The 16,691-nt window shown below is 40.8% G+C and overlaps 1 protein-coding gene across 5 annotated transcripts in view; it reads left to right on the top strand.

Moving 5' to 3' along the window:
• Positions 1 to 9,980: 9,980 nt before the first annotated feature.
• Positions 9,981 to 16,691, top strand: part of LOC115379973 (COP1-interactive protein 1) — a 42,527-nt gene continuing 35,816 nt past the window's right edge. For all 5 annotated transcript variants that reach the window (XM_030080989.1, XM_030080998.1, XM_030081005.1 and 2 more), the window contains exons 1-4: positions 9,981 to 10,117; positions 12,556 to 12,615; positions 14,316 to 14,468; positions 16,415 to 16,552. In XM_030080989.1, coding sequence (XP_029936849.1) covers positions 12,571 to 12,615; positions 14,316 to 14,468; positions 16,415 to 16,552 — 336 coding nt within the window. In that variant the 5' untranslated portion in view covers positions 9,981 to 10,117; positions 12,556 to 12,570. The remainder of the gene's footprint in view (positions 10,118 to 12,555; positions 12,616 to 14,315; positions 14,469 to 16,414; positions 16,553 to 16,691) is intronic.

The raw sequence follows: 16,691 nt of genomic DNA, 5'->3' as shown, positions 1-16,691 counted from the left end.
TGATACTATTTTTCCCCAGGAGGGTATTTCAGAAAGGTTTACTGACTAAACCAAGTTTGTTAACCCAGAATTAAGGGAAACCTGGGATTTTCACTTCCAAGAAGCGAGATTAGATTAACTCTGGGTCAGCTACCATGGTAACTTGCAATCTGAAGCTAAACTGCCCGATATCAAGATTGCAGTCGAGGACATGGTGTGCCCTTTTTTTTTTTGGATAATCTGTGTTTTCTTTGGCAAGAGATTGACAAGTGTTGTTTCTCTCATTAGCATTTCCAAGGGGAAAATAATTCTGGTGTTAAAATGGATAATATACAGTATATTATTCTGAGGTTTGATTAATTTGACCTGATATTTTGTTCCTCTTGCATATTAAATTACATTATGGTCACTCTCCCCCACTTTCTCCACTCTGCCTGTCTCTCTAAATGGAGAAAGAGCAGAGTTTAGACAGTCCTCTGACACAGTACAGAGTTAACTGTACAGAGTTAACAATTTGGCCTTGTCCTCCACAGCGCATTGCGTTTCAAGAGGCGTGGAACATGACACTCTGGTTTTCTTGTTGTTGCCATGGTGAATCCCTTTATCTGTGCTCCATTGATGATGGCTGTTTAAGGTCATTGTGAACGCACCTCATTTACAGTCAAACCGACTCAGAGTTGACTGAACTCCCTGTAACCAGCTGATCTGAAACCCCAACTCAGGTTATTCAACTCCAAATTCAGGGTTACGTTCTGGGTTTGTTAAACCACCTTCCTGAAATACCACCAAAGTGGAATTTTTGTTGTTGTTTTGATTGTTGGTTCATGTTTTTTTGCCAAACTTGTTTGCCCAGTTTCTTCATATGAAGCCATAAGACAGACATTTGATTTGGCTCAAGAAGGTAAAATGACAGTGAACATATTGAGAATCGGTCACAGACTCAGTGATTCATGATATAACTGCCAACTAATGTGCTAACTTGTCAACAGTTCAAAGGTAATGAAACTTGTTAATGAAATCTTTCCTGGATATTGTTTTATCATAACACCAGATTATGACAACACTGGTTGATATTTTTGCACCAGCAAATGAAAATACACCTTTTCATACAATGGTCTGAGTGAATACTCTTTTCTGAGTATTCAGCCAGTAGGTGTATTGCACATGTAGTTCAGCTCAGGTTTAATCAATTCTAAATTCATCTACTATCCAACTTGTAATCACAGCAACATTAAAAAACACAGCTGCCAAAGCTTACGGGTTATCAACTGTTGAAACACAGCTGAGTTATCCACTTGATAAACTAGGAAGGAAAACACACCAGTGGAATTTTTTATATTGTTTCCTCCTCTTTCCTTGATATTGTTGGTGAATGACCATGGTATAAGCAGGACAATCAACTCATAGGTGTGTGATAAACAGTTTTATTGCACACACTCATTAATTATCCTTTACATAAAGGGTATTACCTCTTCTGAGGGCCTGAAATAACAGATTATTATGTGATTGTCCCTTCAACTTTATCCGTCTGTCTGTCTGTCTGTCAGTCTGTCAGCAGGTTAATTGAAAAGTACTGGACAGATTTGCATGAAACTTGGTGGAAAGGTTGGTCATGGACTGGTGAAGAAGTGATAAACTTTTCAGGACAATTGGCCTCAAGAGCTATGGCAACGGGTGGGGCTTAACGCAAACAGGGCCATCGTCTCCAAACAGCATCACAAAAAAAAAAAAAAAAAAAAAAAAAACGCAGGAAGGTTGATCATGGGTCAAGAAAACTGACCAACTTTCAGTGATTGTGCTTATTGGCTAAAAGGGGCACATCCTATGACAGCAGCATTGCCAAAGGAGGCGGGGCTAAGCACAAACAAGGCTATAATTTCCAAATGCATGCATGAAACACCATGAGGCCTGGCAAGGAGGTTGGTCATGGGCCAACGAAGAAGTGACTAGCTTTGGGGCCAAGTGACCTGGAAGATGCATGGCAGAACACGTATAGGACTGTAGTTTCCAAACACATCCATGTTACATCACCAAACCCGGTGAGACAGCAGCTCATGGGTCAAGGTGGCACCGGCCGCCTGATTGGCCAAACGGGACGTGTCTTATCCTATGACAACAGCATTGCATATAAGAGACATGGTCATACGTCAAAACAGAGTGCTGACTAAAATTCCCTGCTGATTGGCCAAAAGCAGTGTGTCACATGGCAACAGCATTGCCAAAAGGAGGCGTGGCTTAGCACAAACATGGCTGTAGCTTCCAGCTGTGGCGTTAGTGGAGGTCTGCTCTCTATGGAGTGCCTTCTTGTTGGTGATGTAAAATGTAATATAATTACATTATGAAGGAATTTATGGCAATAACATGTTAATTATTGCTTATGCTTTCAACCACGTAAAGGGACATTTTGTTACACACTGATAAATTATTAAATTTTCCAGCATCTCATATTAACATGCAAACCTGCTGTAGAAAATGTCTATTTGGACCATAAAAAATTTACACCCTTTAGTTACCTGTTATTTACCTCAGGCATTTTTTAAACAAACTCACAATTTAGACAAGGTGATGCAACAGAATTAACCGCTTAACTAACAAGAATTTGCAACCTGTTAATAATACTACTACTCAAGGAACTTGTACCAGATGATCATAATGCTCATAGCTGTTCTTTTTTAAACCAACACAACTGACAAAATACACTACCTCTGTTGAAGGGTCATTTATTTGAATGAGATTAATGTGTGCAAGTTAGACTAGCAAAAATGAATTGTGAACTCAAGGTGGCTGGTGGAGTGATTTTGGTCCTCATATCTGGACGTCTGTTTGGAAAATTTCAACCAAATTTCACACAAAATCTACCTGCCTGCCAATGCCAAATGATACCTCAGGAAAGCCATAGCTGTGACAAATGGATGAATTCCCTTATCAATATAACATTTTCTGTGATTGTGGAACTCTAAATCATATCGACACAAGTCTTAACCCTTATTGGCACTGTACTTGTACCTGGCCTGAAAGACAGAATAAACATTTGTGGCTACCACTTCAGGGTTTTTTTTTTGTTTGTTTGTTTGTTTGTTTGTTTTGTTTTTTAAGCTAAAATATTGAATTGTTGATGTTAATGTGGATGATTATGTGACTAATACTAAATAAATGATCAACACTAAAAACAAAAACAAAAAAAAAACTGCAGTAATACTTTATAATAACATCATTAAAAAATGGCAAAATGATAGCTAATTAATCTTTAGTTAACAGTTATTTTACAGTTTTTTGCACACATTATAACATTTTACATACTATTTTAAGTGTTTGTTATAAAACCAAATTATTTGTAAAAATTTAAGAAGCTGTTTGTGAAACATAAAAAACATCAAACATTATTATCATCATCATAGTTTTTTAACTGTGAAATAATTATCAACAAAAGTTAAAATAAGTATCACTTCACCATTTATTAATGATGGTTATTATCAAATGTTACCAGTAATAGGAATCAAAATGTAGGTAATGCTATTCATAAAATGTCCATGTATTTGGTTTTCTTCCACACCTGTGTAGGTGCATGACCAACATGCAGTGTGTGTGTGAGGATGTTCATTTGTGCACAAACAGGACACTTCTTAGGGCATGTGAAACAGACTCTGGAGTGCCGACACTTTAGCAAGAACAATGTTTTCTAAAAAGGCTACGACACAGCATGGACGTCCTCTCCATTTTCAAATCCGTCAGAATCAGTGGAAATTAAAAGGCACTCAGCAGCCCTTCAGTCATCCTGATCCTGTTTACTATCAAAACACTGAAGCCAGAGGGTAACACTCTTAGGTAAAGTGCTTTAAAGGCTAAGAATAGAGAGGCTGAGTACACTTTGTTAAGACCCCACTCACATACACATACTATGTTAGGAGACAGTGAGCTATATATTCCCTGATAGTCCACGCCTCTACTACACCAAAACAAGAAGACTCTGCTATTTTCAGGGTGACACACACACACACACATATATATGTATAGATAGATAGATAGATATAGGTACATATAGATATATATGTACACAAGGTAATGCAATCGAATAAAGAATTAACCCTTTAACCAGACTTTACAGATGCACACTCGTACAACAGTACTCTCATCCATCAGACCACCAGATAGAGAAGTGTGACTGGTCGCTCCATAGAACACGTTTCCACCGCTCCAGAGTTGTGGGGGGCGGCGTGCTTTACACCAGTGTTTCCCAAACTTTTTTTCTGGGGACCCATTTTTTAAAAATGACAAACCACTGCGACCCAAATCACAATGTAGGCTTTATCTATAAATCACAAGAGCGAACTTGTACATAAATTGCCATTTCTGGCCATTTTTCGTGCCATTTCCACATCACTTCATCTTGAATAGGTAAAACACCCATCTCAAAAAGATATAGATTGTTCTCTTGTTGGGTAGTAGTGTCTTTATCCGGGGCTCTGTTTTTGATCAGCCAAGCATCCATTGTGGCTGGCTGCGCGCGAATTACGGCGAAAATATGGCGGAAACACACTATTGGTGATCTGAGCGGAAAGTGCGAGTATGGTTTAAAAAAAATAATTACAAAAATAACAACGAGCTCCCTCATGTGGCTAAAAGGTGTACTGCAGATATAGATCTTAAATAGGCTAGACTGGACATGGAAGAAATACCGTATTGATCTGAATATAAGACGACCCCCGATCCTTCACCAGTCCTTCACTACGTTTCTCATTCACAAAATCGCACACCCTCCTGTCTCGTTGAATCGACCAGTTTTTGGACCATGAAAAGCCCTTTTCTGGCTGTGGGCATTTTTTAGCTCTTCTTTCTGAGACCGCCACCGTCTCACATTGCACTCAGGGCCAGGGTTAAGGGATGTTTATTTACCTTGACAGTTTTGGAGGGAACTTCAGAAAGCGTCCAACTGACAGCTGGAGCGGCATGTCAGCTGGCTGCCACATTCAACCGGGTGGCGGCGCACACCAGCCGGCCCACCTGATACCGGCCGGTGCCTCGGTCAGCACCGCGCCCACCTGGTCAGGTCTGCCGGACCTGACAGGCGCGCGGCGCACACAGACTGCCATATATACCTTTCATCATAAATCAACTTTTGTTGATACGCGGTTGCAGCAGCACCATGAACAGCGACACAGACAACATGGCTGATTACTGATTGCGCAATGCGGCCATTCGCTGGTAATCACGCTGAGCGCATTAAACGATTTTGCGGAGGCAGGAGGAAAGTTGCATGATTTACGTTGTATCCACGTTCGCGCGCTGCGTGCGTGACCGTTCATGTGCTCGTGCATGAACGCCCGTACCGTGCTGAAGCACACCCCTTCCAACCGTGCCAGAGCGGGTGAAGTGTGCTGTATTCAAGCACGGAACATTTGCAAGTACAATACATGTTTATTTGCTTAGACCCCCAATATTAGACGAGGGCGTTTTTTCAGGGCATTTTCAATGGAAAAAATATCGTCTTATATTCAGATCAATACGGTACTACAAATTTATTTGGCGACCCAAATAAAATCTCATGCGACCCACATGTGGGTCGCGACCCAGTATTTGGGAAACACTGCTTTACACCACTCCATCTGATGCTCAGCGTCCTGCTCAGTGATGTAAGGCTTGTGTGCGGCTGCTCAGCCATGGAAACCCATGCCATGAAGCTCCCGGCGCTCAGTTTCTGTGCTGATGTTGATGCCAGAGGAGGTTTGGAGCTCTGCAGTTACTGAGGCGGCAGAGCGTCATCCACTTTTACGCACTATGAGTCTCGGCGCCCGGCGACCCCGCTCTGTGACTTTACGTGGTGCTGCCACCTGGTGGGTGAGTTGCTGTGGTTCCTAAATGCTTCCACTTTGCAATAATCCCACTTCCAGCTGATGGTGGAATATCTAGTAGGGAAGAAACTTCACCAGCTGACTTGTTGCAGTGCTGGCATCCTATTACATTACTATTGCAGCAGCCAATACTTGCCAATACTTTTGTCCATATAGTATAGTTATCACAGTCTTTTTCCATGATAAATGGCTATGGAATGGGGCCTTGTCACCACCTGTCCATCTGATCAGTATTGCACATGTGCAACAGTGAACAAAGACAGGAGGGAAGTGTGATCTCTCGCTTGTTACCTGAGCTGTCGTAAAGGGAAGGTAAACTGATAATGATTCAAAAGGATCAAAGTCACATACGGGCCCTGGGGGTCCACATAATGTCTGGACAAGTGAGCTGTCTCCATGTGACATGTCACTTGAGCAAAGAAAACTAAAAACACTAGGCTGTAGTTAAAAATAATCTGTGCTTAAAAATAGGTTTTACATACATATTAAACTGGCAAAATCACACAGACAATACAAACATAGCAAAACAATTATGAAAGTGAAGAGTGAACTTAAAAGACATCAGGTCATTAGATATAACTGAGGCCAACGATAAAGTGAGCCACATAGCTATAAAGGTATCTCGTGTTGCTAGCCAGCTAACTTGCCCAGTGTTGCCAACTTGGCGACTTTCTCGCTAAATCTGGCGACTTTCCAACTCCCCATGGCGACTTTTTTTTGTCAAAAGCGACTAGCGACAAATCTAGCGACTTTTCCTGGTGTTACTGGAGACTTCTTGTATTTTGGAAACTGACATGAAAGCACGTATCGTTCCTCTGCAGTTCCTGTTCTCAGCGAGCAGCGGGTGCTGCCGCGAGCCCCTCCCCCGCCCCAAAGTCCTCGCAGGTGGTCACAGCCACGAGCCGCGCGCGGCAGTCGCAGGCAGGTGCAGTCAGGAGAGGAGCAGAGAGGAGACCCACCACTCCGCGTCCAGGCAGCAGATGAATCGCGCATGCGCAAAGCCGCTGTTGGTCCCGCCCTTCCCGTAAATTTGTAGTTCTAAAACATATTTAGGATGTTTTTTACTCACTTTTTGTCTCTCCCACGACGTTATTCCTCTCCTACAGCGTCCATTACAATCACGTGCAAATTGCCAATTATGCAAATTAGGCGATGACGTCATTTGGCGACTTCTAGCGACTTTTAGAACAGCCAATAGCTACTTTCCTTACTGAGGAGTTGGCAACACTGAACTTGCCTAGCTAAAGCAAATGTAACAAATTGACGAAGCAAAGACCAGCTCTCAGCTCTCTGTAAGCTAAGGTTAAAGAAATACTCCAACATTTTGAGTAAAATACTGTTTTTCTGACTTACTCAGACTCAGAGAAGATGTTTGATACCATTTTCACCTCTGTACGTCCAGTGGTTTGTTTCCTGTGGGTAGCATTTTGTGTTAGCTTAGCATAAAGACTTGAGGTCTATGGGAGTCGTCAGCCTGGCTTTGTCAAAGTGGAAAAATAAACCTTACAGCAGCTCTGGAGCTGTCTTGTTTACAAAGTGCATCATTTGTATTTGAAATACACTTACCTGTAACTGCTGCACACATTTATCCTTCTGTCTATCACAGTCTGTTCATCTGTCCACGCACCACTGAAGGTAGAGGAAGATCCAGCACAAATTAACTTCACCTAAACACACTCATTTTTTTTTTTTTTTTTTTATTCCAAGACATGTATTTCAAATACACTCTCTAGTGCAGTGGTCCCCAAACTATGGCCCGCGGGCCGGATAAGGCCCGCCTCCACATTTGGCCCGGCCCCCTGAACAATACCAGAGACGCATTATGATTTTTTTTTTTTCAGTCTGGCCACGCGATCGAGACTAATACACACATAGAACGTGACAAGCCTACTGGAACCTACAAAAGGATTATAAGGAAGGAACACAAGAACTTTGAGAGACTGCTCATATGAGTTATTTAAGCAGTGGCGGTTCTGCCTATGTTGCCGCTCTAGGCGATATTACTGGCTTGCGCCCTTTCATGTTACTAATCCAACCCCCCCGCCCCCGCGGCACCAGTCGGGCGTGGCACTGGGGCAGCATCAGTCGGCATCAGGCGAGCCGGCACTGGCCGGCATTAAGCGCTCACCTGTCAGATCCGGCAGACCAGACCGGCCCGCCTGATGCCGACTGATGGTACCCCGGTGCCACAGCATGTGCGGGTCAGTACGGTACTCTAGAAAACTGGCGATTTTTTTTTTCTCGTGCGCCCCCAAGTAGATTGCGCCCTGGCCCACACTGCCCATAGCAAAAACTGTCCCTGCATTTAAGTAAGAGATTCTGCTCTGACAACTAAGCTGAACTTTTACCTGTTAAGATTGTGCACGGCACAACAGAAAGTTAATGTTCCATGGACTTTTTTTTCTGTGAAGAACCCAGAGAGGGTTATTTGGTTATTATTTATTTCATAAATAGTGTTATTATATATTTCCTGACTTTATTTTTTCTGTGAAGAACCCAGAGAGGGTTATTTGGTTATTATTTATTTCATAAATAGTGTTATTATATATTTCCTGACTTTATTTTTTCTGTGAAGAACCCAGAGAGGGTTATTTGGTTATTATTTATTTCACAAATAGCGCTATTTATTTCCTGACTTTTTTTTCTGTGAAGATCCCGGAAAAGGTTATTAATATTTGGTTATGTGTGGCTTTCTGGAAAACAATCAATGTTTACGTTTAGGCACCCCTGCGATCGTCACACTTTTTCTGTTACAAACTGACCCCGGCCCCCCATCAGAGAAGGGAAAAGTTATGTGGCCCTCACAGGAAAAAGTTTGGGGACTCTCTAGTAAAGGCTTTACTAGAGAGTCACTGTAAAGCAGAGATGCCCAAAGAAATGATCTTAAAAAAGAAAAAGAAAAAAAAAAAAAAAACAGCTGATTCTGAGTTTAAAAAATATAAGGTTTTTGTGAGATAATGCCCAAACATGACTTAGTTTACAGCTTTAAACCAATGAGCACACAAGTAGGAATTTATTTAATTATTTATTTTCCCTTTTTATTTTACTTTTTGTAAAACTCAAAACTTAAAATTGTATTGTATTTATTCTTCTATATCTATCTATCTATCTATCTATCTATATATATATATATATATATATATACAGTACAGGCCAAAAGTTTGGACACACCTTCTCATTCAATGCGTTTTCTTTATTTTCATTTACATTGTAGATTCTCACTGAAGGCATCAAAACTATGAATGAACACATGTGGAGTTATGTACTTAACAAAAAAAGGTGAAATAACTGAAAACATGTTTTATATTCTAGTTTCTTCAAAATAGCCACCCTTTGCTCTGATTACTGCTTTGCACACTCTTGGCATTCTCTCCATGAGCTTCAAGAGGTAGTCACCTGAAATGGTTTTCACTTCACAGGTGTGCCTTATCAGGGTTAATTAGTGCAATTTCTTGCTTTATCAATGGGGTTGGGACCATCAGTTGTGTTGTGCAGAAGTCAGGTTACTACACAGCCGACAGCCCTATTGGACAACTGTTGAAATTCATATTATGTAAATAGTCATGAAAATAAAGAAAACACATTGAATGAGAAGGTGTGTCCAAACTTTTGGCCTGTACTGTATATATATACATAGATAAATATATATATCTTGTATAAAAGGTTATGTACTGTGTAAGTATAGGTAACTTGCTAATTGTTTACAAATATTTTATGAACATAGTTTTCATGTAATTTTTTAAAATATATTTTTGATAAATGTCTGTTTTTTGTTTGTTTGTTTGTTTGTTTGTTTGTTTGTTTTGTTTGGTTGGTCAATTTTCTGTTCATTAATTTTTCTGTTCATTTTTACTTTTTTTTTTTTTTTTTTTTGCTAATTGGACACTACTGAACGGGCAGGGTATCCGGAAGTATGGATGTACAGAAACCAAAGACTTCATCTTGTCGAGAAATGAATATGTGATGCGCTAATGGTGGCCTTCAGTTCTGCGCATCTCTGCACACTAAGTAAACAGGAGCCTCATACAGTCACGGACTTTAATAAAAACTGTAAAACCTGAACTATCACATATCTCAGACATGAAGTCCGGAGGAGGGGATCTCCCGTGTTCATTAACCCTCACCGTTACGCATGCGCAGACGCGTCCCAGCTGTCTGTTGACAAATGTGACCAAGGAGTATCCGTGTCCCCCTGCCATGTCGTAGCCAAGCGGAATAAAATGTAATTTCACCAGGTTTCGTCGAGATTTCAGGGCACCAGGCGTGATCTTCATGAAGTTATGAATCTGGTAAGATGTTAAAATTGAATTTTTTACTCAATGAGAGACGCCTGATAAAGGTATTTTTATCATCACGACAGGGAGGCTTTAATGCATCGCTAGCCAAGTTAGCATGCACCTAGCATGATAAAGTTAGCTCTGTTAGCTATAAGTGGCAGGTTTTTTGAAGCTGTGTCCCTTGCCAACACCCACCCGGACTCCTAGGGGCCTTGTCTCGGTGTGGGTAGGGTTATGTTACTGGAAAAAGACCCTTTAGGACAGAAATGATCTCAATTAGAAAGGCATTCGTCAGGGTAGCATTAGCACATCCAAGCTAGCAACTTGGCTGACGTCAACACGTCACTCAACCCAGTGGTTTTAAATGGTCAGCTATAGTGCGGCCAGCTTGTTAGCAATCCGCTAAATTAGGTGTTTTGTTTGCTTGTTTTGTTTTTTAAAGATGTTAACCACTCAAAAGTATTATTGGTAGTGTGTGGCGTATTTATATCTTCTCGGTTGTCGAAAGGTCGGATGCCATTTCCAGCAGCTGACTTGTCCAGCCTCCGGAGGGACACAGTATTCAATTCATTCTCTGTCAGAGACTCCCTGATCCTAACTCTGATGTCCTCCCAAACCTGTGCACTCACTAATCGCTTCCTCCATCTCAGTGCATTCCTCTCCTCTTGCACACTGCACAACAGAAAACTCGCTGACAGGTTAATAACGTTGGTATTTTTTTCCTTTCCTGTTACCCTATTCTTCATAGAAACACAGAGGAATGAATTGTCTGCATGTTGAAGGTCGCAGAATAGTCAAACTGAGGAATGATAACAGGTTTTTATCGGACATTGAGGGCAGTGTGTGAACTTGATGTGGTATGCGTGAGAGAGCTGGTATGACCTGATTTCTGTCCTGCATCACGTGAGAGGGGCTGCTCAGCAAACTAAACGAACTTGATCTGCACAGTGTCTGTGAACTCAACCACAAGGATGTAAAGCCTCAAGCAGTAGGACAGCCTTAGTCTCTTGGATTGTATGGATACCATCTATTGAGAGCATACATTTAAAATGAATGGCTCCACCTACAAAGCAATCGGCCTTAACTTAGATAGGTTTGGGCCTTGCTGCCTCTGACAATCAGCGGTGGAAAGAGTACTACAAACTGCTACTCAAGAAGAAGTACTGTTACTTTACTGATTTTTATTTTTACTGCAGTAGAAGTAGAAGTACTGTTACTCTGCTGATATTTGACTGAAGTAGAAGTAGAGGTTTTTGCCATTTTTGAGTCTAAATGGTTCTTGCTGCAGTGTTTTTCATCATGCACCTTGCACTGGAAATCTGGAAATGACAAAAAGTAGAACCGGCAAAGTAGATGTAGATTCATCTTCTCATCTTTGCTGACTGAGCGCTTTATTGTGAAAGGCTCCACAATCTGTCATTGATCATCTGTTCTCTGTAATGGATCTGATTTAAAATTTAGTGAAGTACAGTACTCAAGCAAAAATGTAAAATTACTGATGTTAAAAAAAAAAATTCAAAAAGGTACAAGGTTACAGTAACTTGAGTAAATGTAATTACTAACTTCCATCTCTACTGACAGGTATCCTGCCTCTAGCAACGAAATGCAAAAGACAAGCCTGTATGATTATTTTTTTATATACTTCATATTTTTCTTTTTGCTACAACCCAACTACCCAAACTTATCAGTTTGACGTATAAACTCATTAGACAAGTGATGGTGAAAGCCTGTGCTCCTTTGACTATTGTTTGCTATTCTAGGAAGCTCTTAAATATTTTAGTTGGGCTTCTCATCAAGGAGAGAACGCAGGGAGGACTCTGTTGAGAAATGGAAATCACTCCTTTACTGCAGCACCATCAGGGCTGAGTGGTTTATCACTTAAAGTAATGACAGTTCTGCTGTGGGGAGAATAGACCATCTCTGCATCAGCTGTTTTTTTACAGATCTCAAATTGATTTATGTTGACAAGTTGTTTATTTATGGTTTGCCTTATGTGTTCAGTGCCCATTGCTAATTCTAAACATACAGAATAAGGCTCTATATACTCAAAACAAGCAAACAAATATGTTTGGTGTTTAGTTGGCAAGCATTTGACTAGCCACAGTACCCACATGAGGGAGGGGGTCCAAATAAAGACAAATACAACTGACTGATACTGAATATTGAATTTTAATGGCTTTGTTTTGTTTTGTTTTGTTTTGTTTTGTTTTGTTTTGTTTTTTTAAGATTTTTGCCTGACCAACATTTGTGTCCTGGCTTTAAATTGTACATTTCGGAAACAATTCCAGATCTTAACTACTGAAGTTGAGAATCTAAAACTGACTTACAACTGCGGCACAAATTAGAGTACTGCAACTTGTTAAAAGACACATTTCCAGGTTTCTGACTGATTAAGTTACTCTTTTTTTCTGTTTGCGTTTGTGTGTGTGTGTGTGTGTGTGTGCATGTAGGCCTAAACTGAAACCATGTTGAGGTGGCTTTCCGGTGAAGAGGGAGGGCCCAGCTCTGGAGTAAGTAAGCGTGTGTGTGTGCGGGCCTGTGCTTATTTTGCATTACATTACTGACTAGATCATAATGTAATCAATATGTCTGCGGTGACTAGTGTTGCTGCCCTGTTGACAGTCATCAGGTTTCCTTTGACTTACCACAAACCCAACTTGTGTTCTCAGTGTGATTGGTCCATTAAAAGCTGCTGAATTAAATGCCTCCACAAAAAAGCACTTTCACCAAAATTCAGATTGGAGTGGCATTTAATAGACAGGCCAGCTAATAAACTATAATGTTAATATAAATTAGTCCATAGACATGCTATCATCCACATTCTGAGAACAGCATTAAACACTGGTCTCAGTTAGGTCCAGTTTTTCATCAGTATTCATAATTTTAATGCATTAATTGTTAGCTGGAGTTATCTTGAATTCATTTCCAGCACTGAACTTGAAATGGAATTAATGTGTGTAAAGGTGGAATTTTTTGCGCATTGGTGTGCATTTATGAGTTGTTTACGGGACGTGCAAATGAGCAGAAGGGTGTGGTAGTGCCAAAATAACGGAAGGGGTAAAACTCAAGGGGGTGATCAGGAGAATGCCCTCCATTATGCTTGTGTGCACTTACACAGTGTTGAAACTGCCACTGCCTTTTATGAATATGGGCCTGTGTCTCTATAATATAAACAAAATGTTGGCATCATAACAAAGCAGTACTTGGGAAAGCTGTAGCTTACTCTGTGCCACAGCTTAGAGTCGAACCGTTTCCACACTGTGTACATCATTTGTTGTTGCAAGAACTCATCAATCAAAAATAAATACATCCCAAATGAAGACTATTAAATTTACGCAACATACTGTACAGATATTTTTTTAGACAAGTGTTTCCATCAGGTATTTCATAATGTTATCTTGTGTGACTGTGCATTAGCTGAGGGACACCTAGCTAATGCCTCTCAGTCTGTTTTAGGCCCAAACACAGAGGAATTAGGTAGACTGCTGAGCACAGGGATTTAACCCAAAGAGTCAGAGCTCACTTCCTGCGAGTTAGGACTGCTGCTATAGCTTAAATCCCTCTGCATCCACCCCCATGCTTTCTACCAGCCACAGGCTATCGTTGGTAGTCTTTTCTTGGGGTGTGATACATGATTAAATTGCTTACATCACCACCAACATCCTCATACTTTGTATTGTATTTATTTGCATACTTTCAATACATCTGTGCCAGTCTCAGGAAGATTTGAGCTCGGACAAGAACATGCGGCAGTAGCGTCACAGTGCCAGGATTTAGTCTGGGATTTAGTGGAACTTGAGCCTTGTGACAATAGCTAATAATCCGAGCCGGCACAAGAACAATATCCCTCATCTTCATCGTCATCTCCCGGCCTCTCTCTGCTAATCCCACATTCTCTCCTTTCCATCACACTCACTGGCCACAGTGTTTGCTCTAAAGCATCTATTATGGCTACCTTAATCTAACAAGAGAACGTTTATTTTGAATTCCTTTCCACCATTTAGCCTTCCAGTTTCTCTGGACAGGCAGTAGAAATGGAGGCCACATTCAAATTCATTCCTGCTCTTAGTTTTTTTTTCACATACAAGGGATGCGTATTGTCATCCTTGTTTATTTAATTTAGGTTTTCTGTTTCCCCCCCCAGTGCAGCACACATTCAAATACTGTTAACTCCCATCTTGTTTCTCTGTCCTCCGCTCTCTCTCACCAGGCTCCAGGCTCTCCCCAGGGTGCTGGTGGCGGGGAGGCTGCTTTAGCTGAAGTGGCAGAGCGGCTGGCACAGAATGAGCAGCTCGTGGCTCAGCTGAAGGAGATGATCCGGGAGAAAGATGCAGCGCTGCGCACCAAAGACGAGCAGCTGAAGGTGAGGCCAGCTCTGCCTTTTGTCTCTGCAGGGCCACAGGTGTGATGAATTACAGGCAGCTGCTGTTTGAACGGAAACGTCGACGGCGTGATGTGTATCGTTAACACACTTGACCTCTAAAACGCACTGTGGCATCATCTCTGCACTGTGTTGCAGGGTTTTGATGCTGTACTTCAACAAGATGCTCTGACAGTCGGTGTTATTTTTCGGCTGTACATGGCTGCACTTACCTGTACACGTGCTTTTTCAAAAAGATTTAAAAGAAGTCAAAACATGCTGGCTTAGCTTTGTGTACTTGTTGTCTATGAAAAACAGGCCATGTTGTTGTTACTGGATTCTGCGCCTACAGTTCATTTATCTCCTGGGGAGGCTCTGATCTACTTTTTTTCAGTTCTGATTAGAATCCGATACATAAAATGCTGAGTGTCAGCCAATATCAAGTACCAATCCAATACCAGACCTCTTTTTCTCATGTTGTTGTTATTATTATTCTTATTATTGTTCTTATTCTTATTCTTATAGTTGTTGGTGTTATGTGTAAGTTTACATGCGGCGGTAGTAAACCATGCAAAAATGTCTTGTTAAAGGGGCAAAAATATACAAAAATGCATTAAATTTAAATGTATTCCAAAGCAATTTAGATTTTTAGATTAACAAAAGAAATTTTATAATACTACAAGCGCCTTTGTGTGTGTATATCTACAGCATATCGAAATGTGGATTTGTAACAAAAGTCTGATATCTGATCTGGATTGGCACCCGATACCCATACCATTACTGGCATCGATGCATCCCTATTATCAGCCATTAAATGAACCCTGCAATAGCCACTGCCGCAGTGCGGTTGGTTTTGCTAGCAAGCAAATTTCTAGGACAGTCTACAAACAACTGTGGTTTTCGTAGTCAGTTGTTTTATTATATTTTAGTAACTTTATTATTAAGACTTTTTGTCAAAGCAGGTCCTACTCTGCTTAAGGAACTACTTTATGCTGCTTTCATAATTGTCCAAACCAGAACATCTTAAAAGGAAACTACCTGTGTGACTTACCGGAATGAGGCACTACAGCTTGAAATTTTTGACTTCTTACCTGGAGAATACTATCTTAATGTAAAACCTCCTTGGGTTTGAGATGGAAACGGTACGATCATGCATGCACGTGTTACAATATGTGACATGTTAATATAATTTTTCCAGCATTGCTTCTAGGCCTGCCTAAATTGGGTTTTGTGACTGAGCTGCATAATTCAGCAGAAGCAAGCAAACTTGGTCACAGCTATTCTAGTTAAGATTGTTGAAAGTATAGTTAACTATTAAACTTAACAGTCAAAGTCCACTGTGCAGCAATAAAGGCTGGAATGTGAGAGACACAGTGCTGGACAGGGCTTAAAACAAGTGAAGTCTCTTGGAGGAATAATTGATAAAGGCTAGTGATAATTAATGATTTATAACACCATCCTCAGTATTTTTTAGTGTTACATTTTGTGCAGGGTGTCCTATTTTACATTGTGAATTAGGCATTTGAACTTACATGGAGACCTAGAAGCACTTATGGCGTCATTATAACGGTGATTTCATAGTACATTTACAAGTAACTGAGATTTTATTGGCTGAGCCTCAGAGAAATGCATTCTTCCTGCCAGTATCTATATTTTTACCATATTCTGGGAAAGCAGAAAGTGGTGCATGTGTCTTGTTTTTAAATGACTTGTAAATCAAAACTTACCAAGGGCATTTCACATTCACTGCAGTCCTATATCACACCTCCAGGTTGTTCGTCACGCTTCAGAAGTGCATTTGTCTGACAGCGTCTCACCCGTGTTTTTCATATGCACTGGCAGGTCACAGTGGTGATGCTGACAACCTAAATGCATTTTAATATATTGTATTGAAAAAAAAAAAGATAAGCAGAATATTGTTGTTGTTTTGGGTTTTTTTTTTGCCTCAGGCTGAGAAGGAGTCAGGCGAGAGCAAGCTGTCAAAGCTGCGTCTGCAGAACAAGGCCAAGGTGACCTCCCTGACCTCACAGCTGGAGGAGCTGAAGAAACAACAGGGAGGCCAGGATACTCCCACTCACAGCAGGAAGGTATAGAAAAAGACACACACACATGGTATTTGTGGACGTGCGAGAGCGTTCACTGACGACATTCATTCCTTAATCCGTAAGCCACACAGCATGTGTTGTGTCAGTCATCAGGTGGTAAATTCAGCAGTTTGTAATATGA

The sequence above is a fragment of the Myripristis murdjan genome, chromosome 3 (genome assembly GCF_902150065.1).
Source record: "Myripristis murdjan chromosome 3, fMyrMur1.1, whole genome shotgun sequence".
NCBI classification, from domain to species: domain Eukaryota; kingdom Metazoa; phylum Chordata; class Actinopteri; order Holocentriformes; family Holocentridae; genus Myripristis; species Myripristis murdjan.
This window is presented reverse-complemented; position numbering and strand designations above follow the sequence as displayed.